The sequence below is a fragment of the Corylus avellana genome, chromosome ca8 (assembly GCF_901000735.1).
Source record: "Corylus avellana chromosome ca8, CavTom2PMs-1.0".
Lineage (NCBI taxonomy): Eukaryota > Viridiplantae > Streptophyta > Magnoliopsida > Fagales > Betulaceae > Corylus > Corylus avellana.
Window position 1 is genome coordinate 3,506,228 of NC_081548.1, and position 22,583 is coordinate 3,528,810.

The window sequence follows — 22,583 nt, forward strand, 5'->3', positions numbered from 1 at the left end:
AAGTCAAAATTAAAAGACTATGATTATATATAATTTCCTTTTATTTACAACTGGAAACAAATAATTCCATATAATATATATATACAAACCCTTCTGCTAGAATCCATTTTAATTACTTACAAGGCTAATTAATTAAATAAAGTTTTAATTTAACATAAATATAATACAATGAGCTGATGATCATGATCATAAGTTAATTTTTTTTTGTACATTTTGTTACTTGATAGTAACAAAGGTGTGAGAGAAGCGGTCGATCTGAGATTTGAACATGTCCCCCAAAGAGAAACCAGAAGAACGTTGAGGCAAGGTTTGGCCGTTGGTCTCGTTCCTCACTTGAAGCACAATCGGACCCATCTCTCTCTTCATCGACTCCACAAACTCCATGTCCACCTCTTTCCCTGAAATGTCTTTCACGTACAAAGCGTTCACCGCCTTCTCCCCCTGCGTCGCCACGTCTGCTCGGACAACCGTTAGACCGTTCTCTCGAAGAACCCGGGTTATGTCCGACAGCAACCCCACCCTGTTGTCTGCACATAGCTCTACCCGAACTCCCTGCCGTACATACGTAAAATATTGACAATATTATAAAAATATTCTATCACAAATGTGATAATATGGTAACGCCGCATATGAGAATATATAGATAATACTGTAAACGCGCGGTGGAAACAATGGTGGAATTGAAAGGGTACGTGCTGGTTTTGGAAGCACTCACCTCACAAACCCGGCGCTCTATGGCGGCCTCTAAGCATTTTATTACTCGTTCCTTCTCGCTCTCTGTACTCAAGGCACGCCCATCTAGATGTCGGATAAAATACTCCTGCAATCAACAGTATTTTACTTTAAGCCAAAAAAAAAAAAAAAAAAAAAAAAAAGGTGAATTTAATTATTTAATTAATATTTTTAAATTCTCTCGATTTTAATAAGTGAAATGTAATACATAGAATATTTAATTGAAATAATAAAAAGTGAATTAATGGAGATCGACAAAGTTCAAATTGGGGATATTTGCTTTGATGCCATATAAATCATCACTTATCACAAAAGTTTAAGTCGATAAACATTAATTAATTTAATCATTTAATTAATATTCTACACTTTTTCTTTTTGGACAAATAGTAATTTATTATTGTATTGAAATAGGCTATTAGATTCATCAATTTTCTTCAGTTTAAGCTTTGATTGATAGCATCTTCAACCAGGGTTTTTATTTTGACTACTTAAAATATAATATTTTTCATTTTAGCTACTAGTTTTTCACTGTACACTCCAATGGAACATTTATTTTAACTATCTACTCTAATTAAATATTATTTTTTAGTATTATTCTATTATATAAAAAGGGAGGGAGGGATAAGAGGGGGAGAGGGAGAGAGAAAGATGAGAGAATATATATAATAAAAAAAAAGTTTCAATCTACTATAGCAAAATGGCTGAAAATATTTAGTTTAATTGAAAGATCTGCTGGAGAAGTGAAAATGCTGAAAAATGCTAAATATAACTATAGAGTCTTTTTGAAAGAGCATGCTCTAATATAGTTTGGTGTATTAATTATCATAGCAAGAGATAATATTAATTGGTTTTAAATATTGCATGCAAATAATTGGGTACGTAGCTGATTGCATATATACCTGAAAGGCATAACCTCCACCTGAGCTTATAGAAGCATGGAAAATCACGTATTGCATGTCTGTAAGCGTGCAAACTGTATCAAACATGAGTCTTGCTCGATCCTTGCAGTCTATGCTCACTATCGAGTATCCCTTCTCGTCACAGCTCTCGATCATCACCACTGTTCTCCTCCCTTCCTCATCACTTTCCTCCGATCCAGTCGGTGTCACTGCCGCCAATCTCGGGGGTCCCGATGGCCCGTCAAAGTCCCGAACCGAAAGCATGAGCTGATGCAACCGGCGTTCCACATTTGTCATGGTTCCTTGATCTTCTGACCCTTGAAGAAAACCCGCAGTCTTAACTTCTTGTTGGTTGGCTTGATTCCCGCTAGTGCTCGGAGCAGTGGTGGCCCGGAGGACCATCGTAAGGTGTTCTTCGATGTCGGCGAGGCGGCCGGGGTCATCGATGGGAGTGTCGGTGGATTGATCTGAAATATAGGCAACACAAGCCAGGCGATCATTGTGACTCCATGCGTGAGCTTCCACAATGTTGCATTGGAGGTAAGCTAATGCGGCTGATATCTCAGAGAATAGACCCGGCCGGTCTATTCCGCTCATTTCGATGGTCGTGTACCCGTAGTGTTCAGGTCTGAAAACCTTATTTGCATATGTGTTTGCCTTGGCTGAGCTTGGGATTTCCCTTGTTGTACCTATTCCCTGCAAGAGGTTTTCATCAATTTCTCTTAATTGTCTCACTAATTATGGATTGTCACATTAGTTTGTAACTAAATACTTGTATTAAAATAGTAGTATCCCTGGATTTTTCTATCAATATTAATTATGTAAAAAAAAATTAAAAAAATTATAGGAAAAGCTATATTTATAGCTCCAATCAACTACATGGTAAGATAATGAGGAGAAGGGAACAAATTAACTAAATTACCTGCTGGATATAGTTAATGAGTTTCTGGTCCGTAAGTTTGTTGCCATGCTCGTCTTTAACATGAAAAACTGCAAATTTCCATAGATTTTGATTATCAAGGATTTTGAATTTGACTATCAAAATTCAAAGGATGAGATGAGAGGTTCATAAAATTAATGGTGGGATTAGAACGTACACACGTACCATCCATGAACCACCCAGCATCAGATGAAATATAGCTCTTTGAGATCGTAAGGTTGAGGTCTGTCAACACCTGCACCACTTCCAGGAGAAGCCCCTGCTTGTTCACGCTATCAACCTACACCCGCATCCATCCAAATATATATATCACGCAAATTAATTAAAGCAATTTTTACTTTTTTTCTTTGAAAGTAGTCACGTACGTACCTTTACTACTGTGCAATCTTCCATGCTTTCATTGTCAATGCAAACTCTGCAGCTGCAAGGCAAAACATGCAAGAAGTAAGGCTAGCTGTACATCAAACGGCTGGGAAATTATCTCTATTTAGTGATCAAGGGCTAAAATCAATTATAATTACTTACGTAGGACCATTTATCCTCTCCAGGTGGTTATCAAAGTCGGGATCAAAGTAAGGGCTGCTCATGCTGCACTCACATATATCGAGAAGCACATTATCAGAACTTTTACATATATAGCTCATCCCACGGTTTTGCACATATTGAAAGGAATGGTCAATTTTTTTTTTTTGTTGGGTAATAGAATAATAGTCAATTATTATAAGTAAGGCCTTAAATTATACCTAAAATGCAGGAGAATGATTGGAGCAGTCTATCTTGCTATAAAGAATTCTTTGTTCGAACCATATTCCTGCTTCTAAATATTTTCTTTACAATTAATGCATGCAAGAACTACAGAATATTGTTGCTTTCTCAAGTCTCAATTGCAATGAACATGTTGAAATAATAAAGATACGGAAATAAGAATGGAAGCAATATATATAGAAAATAAACACGAAGAACTTTACGGGTTTCCCTGTAGTTTAACAGAACATATATACATACAAAGCCATTATTTGATGTATAGAACTATAGGATCCTTGCATGCAATATAAGGCATCTGTGATATTATTTTTCATGCATGTTTCAAGCCAAATAAGGAGGAGGAGAAGAAGGTAGCTAGAGAGAGATGCAAGATATCAGATGGCCGGTGGCTTACACTGGAAAAGTATAAGTTGGGCAAGCTCAGCAGCTGATATATATATAACGGCCAACGTCTCAGCAATTCCCAAACAATGCCAAAGAGAGAGAGAAGAATCAGGTTATCAACAATTTTTGTCACAGAGAGAGAGAGAGAGAGAGGGAGAGAGAGTTGTATCACTATTTTGGAGCTCGTGAATGGGAGTAGCTATGAAGAGTTTCCTTAAATAGAAGGGGAAATTTTTTATGGAAGAGATTGATTCGAGAAGAAGCAAGAGAATTGAAGGGTGCGTGAAAGAGACACGTATATAGAGAAGTCAAATGAGAATTATCTGGCCACGTTTATAGTGATTTATTCTTCTCTTCTTACCCATCCCTCTCATTTCCCACCATTTTCCCTATCTTCTTGCTCTCTTAATTAATGGATGGAACTCTGCACAAATAATAATAATAATAAGTGATCGTTAATTAACCAACCCCTCTCTCTCTCACACACACACACATGATATAGGCAGCTTCATAGTAATGCACGTGCCAAACATGCCTCTGTAATAGTAATATCAGGGCCGACCAGGAGTTAATTTGTACAATTTTTTATATGAATTCAACATAAAATTAACGTATTAAATTTGAGAGTTAGACTCATTTAAGTAAATGGGTTAGGCTAAAATTGATCTACATATTATCTCGACATGACCTAAACTTGTCATCCTAATTTAGAGTACCAAAATTGAATAGAAGTTTCTTTGATATATTTTGCATGATTTAAAAGAGTCAATGAATGCTTTATCCAAAACAAAGAATTGTGGACGTATATGCAAGCAATCTCCGCCGCTAGCTTGGCAAATAATTTGATTATATGATATATGATTAGGTGATGATACTTATCCTTTGAATAGACCATATAAATTATGAGACAAGAAATTGAAAGAGATAATAAGAAAGCTGAGTCCAGCTGCTTACTGCTTACCTAAGCATGTCGTGCGTCATTTTGGTTCCGCGTCTAAGGGAACTATTATTTATGAAGACTTTTTGGCATTTCCTGCAGATTTTACGCAGAACCCACAATTGTTAAAGTCAAGGTTGTCTTTTTCCTGATCATTTCGGGCATTTTTTTGTCTGCATATATTTCGTGGCGGCCAGCTCTTATACAATGGAGCACATCAATCTGTGTTTTAACTTGCGTTATGCACAAATGAAATTAAAATTTAAAAATATTTTCAAATTTTTTATTCCAATTAGAGACAAAAAGAAATAATAATTTAAATTTCAAAAATCAGATAAGGATATAAAGAGAATTGTATATTATCATAGATTAATCAATTATCTCTTAAACAAATCAGATAATTTCAAACATGTAGTTGTGAAGTTGATATTTGCTTGCTAAAGCCTAAAGCTGTATACACACCACTCCTCTGCGGTACGGGTTTAACACACAGCGCTTTGAAATTTCAGAAATGGGATTATTACGTTACGTGACCCATTGAGACATTGAACTTTCTTGGTTTGAGATGACAAGTTGTACAAAATAAAGAAATTAAAGAAGTTGTTAAATGATAAACGCAGTTGTGAATTTTGCTGAGAAATTTCGATCTACGTACTTTTGTCTTTCCCCTTTAATTTGTATCTGAGATTTCCTACTCAATTTCCTATTCTACCACATGCGTAGCATCAGAATGTCAACCTTATGAATTAGCTTCACAAAATTCATGCACCGTATATATCCTCAACGAATACTATTCATAAAAGGGACCGGATTCATTTCACAGTCATAATTTTATTTTGTTGCATTTAAAGATATATAAAATATTGTGTCATTTAAAAATTTTAAACAATTCAACAGTATATACACTATTAAATATGTAAAAAAAAAAAAAATTAAAGAATTCAACAGTATATACTCTATTAAACAATATAAAGTAATAATATATACTACACGTCATTCCATCCATCCAAATCTTATTGGGTCGTTAATGTGTCAATACTATTTATCATCCACCCAAGTAAATGTACTTCGGATTCATTCTTAAAGACACGTGTTTTTTTGTGTGTGTGTGGGTGTTTGTTTTTGCCAATAAAACACGTTATTATTATTTTTAAATTACAACGTGTTAGTTTGGTTTTATATCCTGTCATGATACGGTAGTCATGAGAAGGTCAATTTCAAACATAACGTGATTCGATTTGATATGTCCAAGGGTTATCGGATGGTAATCGTTATCCGGGGTGAGTCATAACGCAACACGCGGTGGATTCCTGTTTACAGGATTGAGGACCCACGAAATTTATAGTGCACTCATCTTCCTCAAATCCTTGCCCAGTTGGCCATCAAATTTCGATTCCAGCCTCTGGAAACTAATTTGCTCAAATGTTTCCAAAATTTAGACCAATTCTTATCGAAGCAGAAACTATTAATTTCGCTACTTGCAGAAGAAGCCAGGCTTGCCAGCTGTACACGGCTAACCCCGCTCTGACCTGGTGGGGGCGTGCTGATCAAGCCCAAGCCAAGAGACTGGTCCATCAAGATCAATCGGAAAAGAGAAGAGGCTGGCTATATCTACGGCAATGGCAAGTGCCGCAATTAACACAAACGTTGTGGGGGATTTTGGGGACAAGAGATAGGGGAAGAAAACCGTACTTGGCCCAAATATTTCCCCAATTGTGTCGCCACTCGGCCCAATATGCAATCCTGATGCAGACACTGAACCAACAAAAGGACAAAAGAACTGTCAGGAATGTGTTTATTTTTTTTGTCTTTCATGTCCCACCAACCCCAACCACACCAAAAAGGAACCAAACAAGCCAAGGATATGCCAACTGAAAATACCTTGTACCTGTAGGATTTTACCTCTTCCTTAATTAAATCAAAAAATCATCTTTCGTAAAAGATTTACCTCTTAATTAAATGAAAGAATATGCCTGCATCCCCAACAATTACGAAATTGGTTCAAGATGTAGGGAAGACAACTTGAGGAATGAGTGAAAAAAAAAAAAAAAAAAAAAAAAAAAAAAAAAAAAAAAAAAAAAAAAATTATTTCTAGAAAAAAGATGTAAATGAAACAAAATAAACAAAACTTTTTCAGAAGGCCTATGATTAAATTTTAAGAGGAAGATGCCAATGATTATGGCATGTGGAACTGTTAGTTCTATTGGACTCACTTCCTAACTTCAATTCTAAAACCAACCCCCCACCCCCATTCCTCCCCCCTCCCTCTTTTCCACGTGTTCCAACAGTTCTACCAGCCACAATGCCCAAAAAATAACTCTCAGAGAAAAATAACATCCTTTCATATTGAGACGTCACCCAGCTCTACTGAATTGAGTGAACATTTTCTATATTGGCAAAAAGGACTGTGGCCCGAGAATTCAAGTGTGGTTGAACCAGGGTCCAACCGCACCGTTCACATGCCCATTGTTGTGGATACCACCCCCGTTTGGTATGAGTGTAGGAGGCAATCCGACCGCCATTGGAGGCGGTGCAGCAGGGTATAACCCATGATTGTGTGGAAGGTTGTGGGGGCTCACAAGAGGACTACCAGCTGGAGCCCCTTTCCTCTGTTGAAGGGAATGGATCTGCCTCAGCCCTTCTTCATGAATTCGTGACAATGTATCCAACTCCTTCATTGATAAAGCTTCCAAACCGGCACCATAAAGAGGAGCATGTCGCGACATTTCTTCCTGGAGTGAAGCCTCGAGAGTGTGAATATATTGCTGCAAAAGAAAGGCCATTTAATTATTCTTAAGTCATAAATAAAACATGAGAGATGAAAGACATTGAAGTTCACAAAATTTCATAATATGCTTTTTTAAAAAAATAATTATTATAATACTAACTCAAAGCAGAATCAGAGTCAAGTTCAACACATCCTAAGCCAAAGAGCTTCAAAAAGAAACGTAATTAAGCATAGTCTCACACTGACCCATGGTGCTCCTCTTTTACTCCACATAATTATTACTACACAATAGGTCCAGCCAAAGAAATGTTAAATTCATCCGCTTAAATCTTATTTCATATTATTCGAGTTACCCAATAAGTCCTACAAATTCAATATTGAGTTCATCCATCGAACAGGTTAGATCATCTACCATAACTTACATAGCAAATTAGATAGTTGATCGAATTCAAGGTATGCTGCCATTACTTTGATTTTACAAGACATCAAAGCAGTAGTTAGTTTGATTGAGGAAGCACCATAACTAAGCAGCTTGAACTCAAAACAAACCAAGTGATAAAAGAACAGTATGATGATGACCATGATGAATATGTAAAGGAGGGTGAAAGCAGAAAAGCTATTTTAGAGCAAAAACCTGGCACGCTTGCAATTTAGATTCCATCCCATCAATATATGCTTCACACCGAGCAACCTGCTCTTCCTTCTCCCGCTTCTCTCCTTCAGTTTGCCCCACTGTTTGTGTTAATCGCCGAATTTCATCCTCAAGTGACTGTCGGATTTCCTCACGAGTCACATTCTCTGTGGCGTACCGTTTCAGTTCCTCGTCAAATCTTTTCCGTGCAGCTTCCGCACCCTTCAACCTTTCAGCAAGAGCATTTTTCTCCTTCATTACTTTCTGTCACATGCAAAGTGCAGTAAGAAAAGGGCAAAAGCAAATAAAACAAGTGCCCTCCCATTTTTTCACTCCTGCACTGCAGTAGGTGAAGGCCCGACCCAGAAACAATAAATCAACCAACTTACCAAGTAACGGTTTTGTAAATTCAGTATAAAATAGCAGTTTCATTGGACTTGATATTTTAATCGATTACAGATTTCATAAGACATTAATCCAATCAAGTTTTTTTAAAATGAAATGCTTCCAAAAGAAAGGACCCCTTTGTTGAGATAAACACCTATGTTTTACAAAGTTGTCAAAGTCTAGAATTAGGGAGCATGCTGACAAAAAAAACTGGAGGAAATAACAAGACCTCAAAATCGCACTTGACTACGAGTATTCTGATGCTAGAACTGTACAGAAATTGGGTTGCTCAAGCAACCACCTAGATTGCAAATGAAAGAAAGAGAAGATAGCCATACGAGATGAAAACTACTTAAAGACTGGATATTGTACACGGTCAAAGAAGCCAACAATAGGCTCAAAACCTTAGAGAAGAAAAAGCAAGAGGTGGGAGAAACAATAGAAGCAGTGGAGTGATGCAAGCAATGAATTCACAACATAGTATTTTAACTATAAGACTTGACGTGATAGTGTTTTCTACTCAAATTCAATACAAGAGTAACTAGTTGAAAGCCAGAATGAAGGAATCTGGCAACAATTTCGACCTAGACATCTACCATTTTTTAATTTCCCCCAAATAAATACTGAGAAAAGTCCCATATGGCAGGATCATAGCAAAGTTCCGGAAACAGGAGCTAATTATAAAGCCTTAAAAAGGAAATCGTTGAACGTTCACTGACAATCTTTTATACAGGTAATAAATAAATATTTGTTTCCAAGATCCAAGTTCCAGTCAGATAAGATTAAGCAAAATTTTAGCAAACTAAGATCCTAAGCATTTAAAAAATTTAAAAATAAATGTGATAATTCGAAAAAAAGATACAATCAGCATAAGCACAATATATGTGCCCATCAGAATCAAAGCACCAAGAACTTTCAAATATTAGACTCCCTACAACGCATCAATATATACCAGTCACGGTACAAATCTATAGAGACAGATAGGTAAATTATGAGGAATACTCTCCCAAAGCAAGCATGTCAGGGATGATGAAAATGCAGCCAATGGTCATACAAGATGCAGATTTTGTTATATAACACTTATCAAAGTTCAATCCAAAAAATAACTAAAAATTTATGATGAGTCATACCAGAAAGATAATTAACTTTTTATTTTGCTGAAAGTAACCAGAGCATAATAAAACGAAGGGAGCTAAGTGACCAAAAGTAAGGTAATCTGATACCTTCAATTCATCACGTTTACGGGACTTCAATTGGGAAAGTTGTGTCTCTGCATCATGAAGACGATCCTGAAGAACTTTCTTCTCAGCAGTGAGCTTTGTAATTCCCTCATCCCGCTCTGAGCGAAGCCACTCAAGCTGACTCTCAACTTCTTGTATTTGCTCAGAGAGCTCCTTCTTTTCCCGAGCCAAACGATCCATCTCTGCCCTCATTTCAGACTGCCATTTCATGAAAGGCTTCAGTTCACATATTCTCCAAATATACTAGCAAGATGTGAAAGCCCAAATATCATTCAATTAAGACATCAAATACCTTGAGATGATTGTTGTTGGCCTCGGATTCACTCAGCTTTTGAGATAGGACTGCTTTTTCTCTAACCATATTGGAAATTTCAGTTTTTCTTTCTTCACGCATCCGAAGAATTTCATCTTCACTAGCACATAGCTGGTGCCAAAGAGCAGCTCGATCAACATTTGCAAGTTCAGCAACCTCCCGCATCATGCTTAGAATTGGTCTGACAATTTCTTGCTCCTCAAAAACCAAGGTAACCAATATGTCCAAATCTAAATCTACTTCACGACTATTATCTGTAGTGCTGATGGCACGGTCAACAAGTCTCTTTAGCATCCTTCCTCGGTGAGACTCATCAGCATACCATTTAAACAATATTGTGTACAGGATCTTCACAAATTCCTTCACACAAGGGTCTCTAGAGAGGGCCAATGTTTCAGCAAGATCAAGAACTGAAGTAAAATCATCTCGTTGGATTGTCAGCTGCTCATTGGGCTCTCCCTCTACTACAGTGTCTGTATGCTGATAGTTTTCAGCAACAAAACTGGCATTAAGATTCAATCTTTGAGCAAGGCGCCTTTCCAAGACCATGGCCACTGACTGAGCCACAATGGCACCTCGAGCCACAGCTCTCTCAAATGTTTGAGATGCTTCAACAGCAAGGCAAGGTATAGATAACATTTCGATCAGGATATAAATGTCAGAAAAATGATGACCAGCACGGAAAGCCTGCTCATCCACCAGATGCAGCCCTTCAAAAGTAGGCCCATATTCACCAAATAAGAAAAGCCCACAACGCATTGTTGGGCAATTTTCACCAAAATCATCATCACAATCAATATCTCTAAGTATGGTCTCTGCAACATCTCCCCAACTATTTACAGTTTTACTTAAAAAATTAAGGACGCAAGGAGACACCTCAACACCCAAACTTTTTAGCCTAACACGAACAGACCTGACCTACAATAAAGAAAAAAGAAAGTTACTATGTATAAAGAAAAGCACATCAAAAAATAGAATAAGAACGCGAGAAAGGAACCCAATCAATTTTATGCATACCGCTTCAGGAAGATGTTGGCACTGGGATGCAGCTTTGAATATAAAATCTATAGTCGCGACAAGAGGTTGATCATTTGAGCCTGTCAAAAGCTCAAAAGATTGAAATAAAACATGTTCCCATGCTTCACTCCCACACTCCAGTTGACTAATAGCACCAAAAACCTAGGAAAATATATATCATAATTAGGCAAAGAAAGATATAGCAATAGACTACATTCAGAAATTGAGAGTTATATATTCCAAAGAAGGTTTTGTTTTCCTAAAGTATAGCCCTACAAGCACATGCTAACAAGCCCAGCAGGTCAGTAAGAAAAAGAATCATAGGGCCTCTGCAGAGACTATCTTACAGGTATCCTCAATGCAGGTTCTGCATCTGGCTTTTGAAGTCGTTCAAGAAGCACACCAGCAGCCAGTGGATGTTCAGACTGATCAACCAATTTGGGTACCAGAGAAACTAGGTCTGCCTGCAAATGCTTAGGAGCTTTATCCAACACAAGAGAAATCTTTTGAGCAGACTGTGGCCGTCGTCTTGGTTCCGGACAGCCCTGTGGAACAGCTCCATCTAGGGCTCTCAGCGAGTTAACAATCAATCCTAAGAGCTCCTCAGATTGCTCCGGCCACTTCGTCTGAAAATTCAATTCGTTCAAGTAGTTAATATCAACTATTAAGCAAAGCAGCTCATCCACTTTTGAAATGTAAAAGTGTACCTTTGAGCGAAGGGGCACATGTTCTGAATCCCCAGCAGATGTTTCTGGTGGACAAATGGGTTGTCCAGGAAGAGCTTTTTCTAGTATAGCTGGCCCATTCATGTCAGAGCTTTGTACAGCAGCTGCACTGCCACCTTCATCGACACCAGAATCCAATCTCTCATATACAGTAGGAAATTGCACAGATTCTGTTGCTCCATTCTCCCTATCAGATTCCAGTGGAGTAGCACTTCCACTGCCATTGGGAGAAGGTTTTGAGTTTGCATCAGAAGAATCACCATTAGAACTCCCTTCCGAAGGCTGGCAACACTCAACCATAATATCCAAAAGTAAATCAATGATTGCCTGCTGCAAAACTTTGACTCCCATCAGCAAGTTCATCAAACTGGGGGAAGATTCATCGGACTTCGGGGCCTTCTTTCCATCATTACCACCAGAGAGCTTGGTTGGAAGAAGTAAGCGCTTTACTTTAGCAGGGTCATCAAGGTAAACCCGAAGTCCAGTAAGAAAACCAGCAATCGCACCAGCATCCATTAGAAGCTTTTCTCGTAGGGTGACCTGCGGCTGTGAAGGATTATCTCCATATGTGAGGTGAAAACCAGCTCTAGAGAGAAGGTTTCTAAATATATCTTCTTCATCTCCACTTATTCCTTCACTGTCTTCAGAATCAATGAGCTCATCAGGATCAGTTGTCAAAGCATCCTGATCATCCTCCGAAGCAAAAACCTGAGAAGAGTTAGGCCACATACACATAGTTACAACCACCACACAAAGGAGAGAAAAAATCAGTAGGTCAATAAATTTGTAAAAATAACAGTATATGTAAATATACACCCCAAAAACTTTAAGCTAAAAGATCTTTGGAGATTGTAAATTTGTGAGAGAATTTTAATCGTGTTATATCAGCCAGATGCTAGCCCCAGATGTAGACAAGGCTAGAGATTTCAGTTGTAGCTTATCCTACACAATTTTTTTAGAAAGTTCCAAGTAAAACCATGGACGCATATAAAGATTGAAAATGAAGCAGATGCATCTAAAACCATGGACACATAAAGATTCAAAATGAAGCAGATGCATCTAACCAAGCATGTATAATCTGCGAAAGAATCTAGACAAAGAAGAAAGATTTTGTTCAACATTTGATACCCATTAATATTGCTTCCTTTAGGAAAAAAAAAATAGATATTTAAGTCAACAACTAGAAATTCAGAAAGTGAGTTCGATTCAACAGTACAGGCTTATAGCTAGAAACTAATTTAACTAAGATAACAGGCACATGTTGACGCAGACAACGAGAAGCCCACAAAGCCAAAACTTCAAAGACCAAAAGAGTTTAGATGTATGATCTTTATGGAGTTGTTGGCACATAGTTATGTATTATTTAGTTAATTGCTGATTTATGCTTTCCCCAGATATAGTAGTCAAGGGTGTATTTTATTTCAGGAGTTTCTTGGCAAGTGCATTAGTTGTGCCCTCAGATTTGATGTTGATAAGGAAGTTTATAAGTCCTTATCTGTCATTCTTAGTAAGCTCCCTACTAGTTTTGTAACTCCCCCGGCCCGCGAAGGCTAGGTTTGTTAACTACTGAAGCCCTAGAGGCGCAAAGGTCATAATATAGAACACACAGAGCATATCAATATTTTCTCACGCATATTGTCTTATAGTTAGACATGCTCTGTGTGTTCTATATCGTGAATTTTGCACCTCTGAGGCTTCAGTAGTTAACAAACCTAGCCTTCGCGGGCCAGGGGTGTTACAAGTTTACTATCACACCTTAATTTCTTTCCTTCTTTAGTTTAGAAAGTTCTAAACCTATTTGGGAAAGGTGTTCCAACAGAACATAAAGAAACTTTCTAATATGTGTATTACTCGTAATCAATGCAAAAATTCCCAGCAACAGTCTTCTTTTCTTAGATTTTTAAGTCTAAAATGAAGACCTGATATGCAGTCTCCAGGAAACCAAATCTGGAACTTGTGGGATTAAACCTATAAACCACTTCACAATTATTCCCAAATTCCTAACCCGACTTGGCCAAAACATTCCTAAACCTCTTTCACATCAAGCCAAAATCAAATAATCCTATATAGTGCTGGATCCAAATATCCTGCACCAAGGTATTGAGCAATCTGTCCTGCATCAGGCATTTAAAGTAAGAAAAAAGATATCAAATTGTCTCCACCAATTGGATCAGCAATGTAATAGGTTTCCTCAAAAATTAAGGTAGTAGGTGGGATGAGGAAAGGAGTTAAAAAGCTTAAAAGCTATTAAATTGGCATTTTAAGGGCAGTATGAGGAACAATCAACTATAAACTACTACAAATATTATTGGTACTAACGCCAACTATAAATTTGATGTTTTTTTTGAAGTATACAAGAGAGAGACGCCCACATAGGGAGAGCCAACCATAAATTTCATGTAAACAAAAATAATGTAGCCTATTTTGTTAAGCAACCTGGTTTCACAACTTGTAATCTGGAGCCTCTTTGTTTAAATTACAATATAATTCTACCTTAAAAAGAGTACCACAAACATCCATTTTAAGTCTATATTCAAGATTGGGCTAGCCTTTAACAATAGAGAAATTATATAACCATCTAAAACGCCAACTAACATATATACGGGAAAAAGCTCTACTCACTAGAAACACATAAACAGAATTTCTTTGTAATAACTTCCATGTAACATATAGATGGAACAGACCCACAAATACTAACCTCTAGATCTGAAAACTCAAACCAAGGGCAGCAATCTAATATTTCACAAACAAAAACAACTGTGTCACGCAAAAGAAACCCCGCATCCACTTCCAACATATCCGAAACCTTCATAAATTGTAAGACAGAATTATTCCATGTCTTTGTACAAATAGAAGACTCCTTCCACACAGTCTTGGCTGGGTTCTTTTGATTCACCACAGCCATCCTGTATCTAACCCAAAAGTTTTTATCCGGATCGCTACCAACTGACTGATCACTCTCCAAATATATACAAATGGTTTCAAAGGACTCGTACACACCTGTGTCGTGAAAAAGAAAACGTTAAAAAAAAAACATAAAAAGAATAAAAAAGTCAATCAAATTAAAAATGCAATGAATGCAACTACCTTTCTCGTAGAAAAAAGGAAAGAAGGATACCTACCAATCCGAAGCTCGCATCCACCAGCTTGAAAAAATTTGCTAAAGATTTTACGAGTCTCCATTATTTCCTTAAAGGACAGGAAGTTCTCCACCTTCCATGTAAATGAACATCTTTTCCCAACTTTGTCTGGCTGTGAACCAGCATTGTTAGACTCAGTTTCCTGGTCAGAAAAGTCCTGCATTATTGATGTCTCTTTTAATATAAGAACCTCCGCAGAGAATACAACTGTGTCCTGAACAAGAAACCCAGAATCTTGATCAAATAGACTAGTGAGTGTCACAAATTCACGCCAACCCCAGTCCTTTGCAGCTTTGGAGTAGCGGTTCTGAGATTCCTTCGTGACAGACTTCTCTTCCATCCTCTGGTTCACAACGGACAACCGGTGACTGACAAAACAACTCCAATCACTGGAAGTATTTCGTGAATCAGTAACTTCAAGAAACACGGAAAGATGGCACGGCGGCTGAGACTGCCCTGATACCACCAAGAATATGGGAAATTTTCATCAGTTCTCTTCTAAGCACAACTTATGCAATTGTCAGTCCAGCTCAAATCATCTCAAGTGCAAGGGCCATAAAATACATTATGAGCCACAATGTGTTGTGGCTAAAAACTGCCCACCTACGACCAAGCACAGTAGAGCAAATAAAATAAAACAACTTAAGTTCACTTCGCTACAAAGAGGCTGAAGCAACCAAGTCCAAACAAATTCAGGTTTAGAGTACAAATGGATTTGCATAACTGCGTGGTGGCTTACACTGCAAAGAGCTTCAGGCATAAGGGATATTGCTATCAGACCACCATGCTAAGTAACCATCAGCATTAGCTCGAATAAGCTCAAGGGAAATGATTGTAGTAAAGATACTAGTGGTCCTGATTACCGCAATTATCCATAGAAGATGGACATGTCACACTGTTTTATAGTTACCCATAAAGACTACAATTGAATTCACTGAAAACAAAGACTTAGGAATAGTTATAACAAATAAAGTATTAACATGTAAACCAATTAAGTTTCAAATAATAGACAACATGGGATTTTCCACAGCAATAACCATAGCATACCTCGTGGATAAACAATGAGACGGCAATCCCTATTCCCAATCTGAAACCTCCTGCTCTTGATGCAAAGCCCCGTAATCTTCCTCTTCTTCAAAAGATCCTTCAACCTCGTGAAATTCTCGATCTTCCAAGTAAACTTACCCAAATGCCCATCCAACTTCCTCGCCCCACTCCCACTCCTCCCTCCAACCAATCCCCCACTCTTGGAAAAGCTACTAAACTCCTTGATCACATGAAAGGACGTGCTAAACACCGCGGTATCTTCCACCAGAAACCCCGAATCCGGCCCTATAAAATCCAACATCTTCATATAATCATTCCAACCCAAACTGGTATTGTCCCCGCTCTTATTATCTGCCGCAAACCTCCCATATGAATCCCTATGCATGTGATTTGAACCCGGCTTTTGATTCAACACCGACATTCGGAACAAACACCAACAACTCCTATCGGACAACACAACCGTCTTCTCCGTGTCCTTACTCTCCAAACACATGGATAAATACTCTATCCCGTTCACCGAGCTCTGGTACACGCTAATCCTAAGATTGCACTCTCCGGCCGGGAACACCGGGCTCATTATCTTCTGCGTCTTAATCATTTCCTTAAACAAACTGAAATTATGCACTTTCCAGGTGAACTTACCACTCAGGACGTCCGACACCGGGCCGGCGCCAACCGAGGACGAAATCGTGGACGAGGCCGACGAGGACTGAACCTCATTGTTGTCGCGGGTGAAACTAATGGACTCGTTGAGGATCAGAATATCGGCGGTGATCAACACGGCGTCGTTGCCGGAGATAAAACCCAATTTGGAATCGAAAACGGTTGAGGAGGGAGTGAAATCACACCAGCCGTGGGATTTCTTCTTGCTGGAGAAGCGGTGCCAGGAGTCGCGGTGGATGGTCTTGGAATCGTCGAGAAGGTTGACGATGGCGAGGCGGTAGCTGGCGAAGCAGTCCCATTTGGACGAGGATGTGCCGCGAGGGTCCATGATTTGGAGGTAGACGGAGATGTAGCCGGGCAGAGCCTGTGAGTCGCCTTTGGGGTAAACGAGGAGGCGGCAATCGTAGCCGCCCACCTCGAAGTACTTGCTCCATAGAGCCCTAGCCTTGACTCTGGGGAAATTCTGGACCGTCCACTTGCACACGGCGGAGAACTCGCCGCGCCGCTCCACCGTCACGCTCTCCTGTGCCCCTCCCCCGCCGTCCCTGGAACCCACCGCCGGGTCCTCCGCCGCCGCCGCCGTCGATGTCGATGAAGCCTTGTCCGACGATGGCGAGGCGGACGGCTGCGATTGGTCGGATGGGGCGGGTGCAGAGGATGAAGATGAGACTGCCTCAGGTGAACTCTGCTTCATTTCTTTCGACTTTTGTGTGGTTTTCTCTCTCTAGGTCCGGGTTGTTTCCTTTGATCAATTTTTATTGGGAGAAAGAAAGAAAGAGGGAGAGGAAAAGGGTGATATGTGGTGAGAGGGTAAGAAGATGGAACCTTGGACATGAAGGGCATTCGCAACCCCCCAAAAAAACCACAAAAACAAAAAGGAAGGCGCAGCTTTACGTATCTTCCCCAAACTTTTGCATAAATTACATTTCATCCTTCAAATTATCATTTCATTCCCAAAACAAATAAAAATACCATCAAGCTTTCTATAATTAAACTCTCTAAGTCTCATTCCCATTTCTAAACTTTAGTCAAATCTATAAGCTTTATACCATCAAGCTTTATATCATTAGAGCACATCTCAATCTCTAAAGTCTAAACTTTAGTCAAAAAATAAAAATTTTTATTTTATTTTAACTATTCACTTTTCAAAAATATCGTAATTATGTATTTTAGCTAACCAAAAAGCATTGTTCTCTAGTTGCTATTTTTTCAATACAAACCCTAACATATTTTTTATTCCATTTTCTATTTCCTTTACATATAATTTTTTATTTTTTTCTTAAACCACATTCAACCACTTGTTTTGATGCTAAACTCCGCCCACAACTTCCTTACTCTCTTGTGCGTCCTCCACACACATCAGAGCAGCCATCCTCTCAGCCAAGTTTAGAATGTCCCACAACTGTTAAAAACAAAACAAAATTGAAAAGTATGACTTGTTTATAGTCGTTAGAGAGGCGAAATGTCCAATTGTGGTCGATGAGGAACACATGGGAATGCTTGGGCATGGGGTTTGAGGTGAGGACGAGCCACCTCTAAAGGTCATTTTTGCAAATTTTGATTCGGAAGTGGGCCATGTTGTTGAATGTGTAACTGGTTTCTATTTTCAACAAACGGATTGGCTCAAATAGTAAGGATCTTGGTCTTGTTGACATCTCAATCAGGTCTAAGGTTCAAATCTCCCCAGGTGCTAATAATTCATTTGGGCCACGCCCCGCCGACAAAGCCAACTTCTTACATGATTCGTGTGGAGTGAGGGTTTTGCACGGGTACAAAGTTTGCCTAATAGAGATGGGCACACAAAGTTGCCCTACCTTGAAAGGGTTCCTTGTCATCAAAAGTGGGCTGAACTTCTAAAAGAGCTACAAGTGTAGTGACTGAGAGAGTCCTAGCATTGCAAATAACAACTCGTGTACTTTCACAAAGTCCTCGTAGGTTTACACTATCTTACTGCCAAGCACTCTCAATACAAGTTGTGGATAGTTATCCAAAAACCCACCTTGAACATATCTCTGTAGATGACTGTAACATTTCAGAAATTAATTAACTCCATGGTTCGTCTCCCAACTTTATTTTGCGAGGAACAAGACTCAAGAATCTCTACTTCTTGAAAAGAGATGATACTAAGCAGCAGAAAACATTAAGATTCTATAAACATTAATCATTACAACCAGAGCATCTACCAAAGATCATCAAAGTAGTTGAAATCACACTATACATGTCATATTTACAAGGGATCTATTCTATACCTTAATATGCAAGCATACATCAAAGCTCTTAAGTCTACAGCATATCCCAAAAGTATTAATTACCATGAGCACCCGCCTAAGCTCGCAATATGTCCTCAAGCGTCACTCGGATCAAGTCCTCCACAATAATCGAATACTTCGTGGTATTCATCTTCTGTTAAACTATATATAATAGTATAGTTGTACATATGGAGAAAAAAGGGAAATAATACAAGGGTAAGTCCGACGACTTAGTGAGTATAAACGCACATGACATACCCGTCATTAAATGATGAACTTAGTTGTTTATAAAGCACATGCAGTATTATGAAGTGACAGTTTATCATGTATGCAATATAGATATAATATATGTTGTAATATAAGAATCATGTCATAATTCAACAATATAGTCTACTCGAGATATTACCCATTCCCTACAGGGTTGGTGTTGTCTCGAGGGACTTGTAATACAATGTCGGTGCCCCAAGCATTGTACACTACCGTCCACCACTAGCAACCCGACCGAGTCTGACCTCGGGTGGCCCACGTTACTAGTTATGTACGTAATGTAGTGACCAACCATTTGGCAATGGCTGCGCCGATCACGAAAACCATTAAATCCAAGGCTCACACACACACATTTGATCATAAAGTTAACTTGTATAGTAAGCACATAACCATTATCCCGTACATAGCGGTGTACCATGTTATACGATGCAATTAATCTTATCTGTCTTTTACATGCATAGTTTTACAAGTCTCATCATTATCTTGGTAATCAACATACGTTTTCACAAAAGATAGTTCACAGTAGTCCTAAAATGTATTTCATGAGAGTTGCAAAATATGCATGTTTGATATATATAAAAATAATTGTGCAATACAGAAAAAGTAACAACAAATATCCATATGAGTTTGTACTCACCCAGGTCGTAAGGCTCTTCCATAAAATCCCTTTAAGGCTCCATAACCTCGAATACTGGAAAAGAAAATAATAATAAAAAATAAAATAAAATAAAATAAATAAATAAATACTTATCATTAGTTCTAAACACGAGCTAAAGCGAACCTAGAACATAAAAACAAGGGTCGTGGAATGTCGGGCCAAGATGGCGTTCCTTGGAACTTCTTTGGGCAAGTGCTTGGCCCATAAGGGCGAGTGTTCGACCAGAAAGGTTCAGGTGGAATCTCATTTGGCCCAACGATCTCCTAAGTGTTCTCAACTGGTCCTAGGGCTACAAAAGGGTTTCTAACACTTCCTAACCCACAACAACACCTCCATGCATAAAGAAATACGTCTAACGGAAATGAAATGCTTTACCAAGCTTAAACCAAGATTAAAGAAAATGACATAGCTAGAAGCCCAAACCAACAATTAAGCTAACTATGAAAAGCATAAAAACCTAACAAAACACAAGGGAAAGGCAGTGGTTACCTCAATAAAGCAAGCTTTCCAAGAAGACCTCCTTCTTCTCCAAGAATACTCACAACCTTATACACACTAAAGAATCAAACCAACAGAGTTTCTCTAGGACTTAGAAGGCAGAATGAAGGTTGGGGGTTGAATGGGGTGGGATACTTATAGGGGAAAGGGGTTGAGAGCAAAACGGAAAATTCTCCGAAAAAGGGACGAGTGCTCATGTGGTCCACGGGCGAGCACTCGTGTACTGTTCACAGCTTTTGTTAGGCGTAGCAGTAAAATCTCTGAAAAGGTGCGAGGACTCGGGTGGTCCATGGTTGAGCACTCGTGTACTGTTTATCCAGGGGTTTTTGAGTTGTAGGTAGCACGCGCGGGTAAAAACCAACAATCAATAAAGTAAACGAGCGCTCGGCTGGTCCCCACACGAGCGCTCATGTACTGTTGTCAGACAAGTGCTCGTGTGGTCCCCCACGTGAGCGTTCGTGTACAGTAGCATCGAAACCCAAAATTTCAAAAATGCCCATCCAGGTGTCTTTAGTGACCCAAAGTCCAATTAACCATCTAATCAAGCTGTTCTAAGCCTAATTAATTATTTTGGGTCACTACAATGAGGCCCTCTAAGCCACTAGCCTTTGCGTCACCCAAGCCAAACATCAAGCAAGTTCTCAAGAACCTTAATGTGAACCTGTTGGAAGTAGGGGTGTACAAGCAGAACGGTTATTAACTGTAAATAATTGCTAACCGCATACCCACATAACTGCAACTATTAGGCCAACTTGTTAAATTAGACAACAACAAAAATATGCACATGTGGCACGCACATGCTCATTTTTAACGTGAAATAATGAAATACCATTAGTTTAGAACTAAACTTAATTACCCTTATAATTAAAAGAAGAAAGCTGGAAAGGGGGTGGTCAAACCTCCCCATAGCCATTCAAGGTGTTTTGGCTACCCCCTTAATTTTTCTTCCCCCTTTTTATTTCGTATAAACAACCATAACTCAAGGCAACTTTAGAGGCAGTCTCCAAGTAAAGTCTCAAAGTGTGGGCATGAACGGTGGATAGCTCATCCCGAGCGGAGAAGAACGATCGAGTAGAGGCTCCACCAAAGTGTGGGGGGCATCTCGTCTGGTGAGTCCCGCTCATGCCGGCGATTGACACTGTGGCTAAGCAATACCAGGGCCCATACGTGTCAAAAATCACAACTCTCAACAGCCTAATGCCACCAAGAGGCCCATCTAGATTAGTACAAGTAAGCGTCCACTTCAGTATTAGGTGTTTCTGCTGAATGTTGAGCGATGGCTAGTACCATATGTGTCAAAGCTCACAGTTCCCAACAAACCAGCTCATCGAACAATGAGGACAGCCTCGATGGCTTGGATCAGGATCCCCAGCAATGGCTGGGGAATTGCTGATGAGTTTTTTTGTTAATCTAGACCGTTGGATTTCATCCAACGGTCTAAATCTCGCCACGTATCCTATTTCAAAAAATATAACAAAATATTATATATATTTTAAAAAATAAGTATAAAATAAAATAATAAAAAATTAAAAAAAATAATTTATTTAGTCATGGGTACCAACCCATATTATTATATTTTTTGGCCCTGTGGGGTCAAGCACCCCTGTGGGCCAACACACACAAAAAATTTGTTTTGGGTTTGGGTACCCCCATGGCTATGGCTCATAGGGGGTGGCCTTAGAACTAATTTCTAGGCCATACAGGTGGCCACCTAACTCCGGGCTCCTGGGGCCACCTACTGGCTGTGGGCTGCCACCCCCAGGAAATGGGTGGCCACCATTCCCATATTATTAAATTATTTTTTAAAATTATTTTTTATATTTATTTTTTTTAAAAAATATATGGTTATTTTATTATATTTTTTAAATAGGATTAATGTATTTTATTTATACCCCGGTCAGATGAAATCCAATACCCATTAACAAAACCCATAAGAGCAATTCCTCCTCAAACATTGCCTGGGATCCCGATCCCGGATGGTTCTCTCTGAGAAGTTGTTAAATGGTCCCATGTGGTTAGTCCAAGCAAACCCCACTTAGACAGTTTCACCCCTCTTATAGTTTTTTTTTTTTTTTTTTAATTTGTAGCTTTAGATTTTAATATATTTATAATTTTTATATTCTATATATTTTTTTAATGAGTGACACATGTCATAATTTAATTGGTGTTAACATAGCATTTGTTACTTTTTTTAAAAAGAAAATTGAACGAAAGTTGGATGCCAATATCTATTTGTTATTTTTGTATACTACAGTAAGCTATCAACACATTTTTATACCATAGAGAACTTATTGCAAATTGGTGTTACCACAATTACCGATTTTACATTTTGTTTTCCAATTAACTAAGCCATATTCCCACA

At 38.7% G+C, this 22,583-nt stretch overlaps 2 protein-coding genes across 2 annotated transcripts; both read right to left on the minus strand.

The window, feature by feature from the left end:
* Window positions 1-213: 213 nt before the first annotated feature.
* On the minus strand, window positions 214-3,857 carry LOC132190376 (ACT domain-containing protein ACR2). The gene is made up of 8 exons (XM_059605349.1): window positions 3,731-3,857; window positions 3,097-3,159; window positions 2,941-2,992; window positions 2,737-2,851; window positions 2,554-2,621; window positions 1,632-2,327; window positions 716-820; window positions 214-552 (listed from the first exon to the last, which is right to left on the minus strand). Exons 2-8 carry the CDS (start codon window positions 3,156-3,158, stop codon window positions 217-219), a joined length of 1,434 nt encoding a protein of 477 aa, XP_059461332.1. The 5' UTR covers window position 3,159; window positions 3,731-3,857; the 3' UTR covers window positions 214-216.
* Window positions 3,858-6,782: 2,925 nt separating this feature from the next.
* On the minus strand, window positions 6,783-17,401 carry LOC132189240 (uncharacterized). The gene is made up of 10 exons (XM_059603877.1): window positions 15,887-17,401; window positions 14,822-15,295; window positions 14,398-14,699; window positions 11,682-12,407; window positions 11,322-11,600; window positions 10,975-11,136; window positions 9,937-10,875; window positions 9,627-9,842; window positions 8,020-8,280; window positions 6,783-7,422 (listed from the first exon to the last, which is right to left on the minus strand). The coding sequence occupies exons 1-10, from the start codon at window positions 17,241-17,243 to the stop codon at window positions 7,078-7,080; spliced, it is 5,061 nt and encodes a 1,686-aa protein (XP_059459860.1). The 5' UTR covers window positions 17,244-17,401; the 3' UTR covers window positions 6,783-7,077.
* Window positions 17,402-22,583: the final 5,182 nt, after the last annotated feature.

Coding starts and splice junctions, on each gene's coding strand:
- LOC132190376 (XM_059605349.1), bottom strand. CDS start 3,158: ATGAGCAGCCCTTACTTTGATCCCGACTTTGATAACCACCTGGAGAGG. Junction 2,852..2,940: donor AAGATTGCACAGTAGTAAAG/GTACGTACGTGA, acceptor ATGCGGGTGTAG/GTTGATAGCGTGAACAAGCA. Junction 821..1,631: donor GTGGAGGTTATGCCTTTCAG/GTATATATGCAA, acceptor TGTTGATTGCAG/GAGTATTTTATCCGACATCT.
- LOC132189240 (XM_059603877.1), bottom strand. CDS start 17,243: ATGAAGCAGAGTTCACCTGAGGCAGTCTCATCTTCATCCTCTGCACCC. Junction 12,408..14,397: donor TTGAGTTTTCAGATCTAGAG/GTTAGTATTTGT, acceptor AACTCTTCTCAG/GTTTTTGCTTCGGAGGATGA. Junction 11,601..11,681: donor ATGTGCCCCTTCGCTCAAAG/GTACACTTTTAC, acceptor TTGAATTTTCAG/ACGAAGTGGCCGGAGCAATC.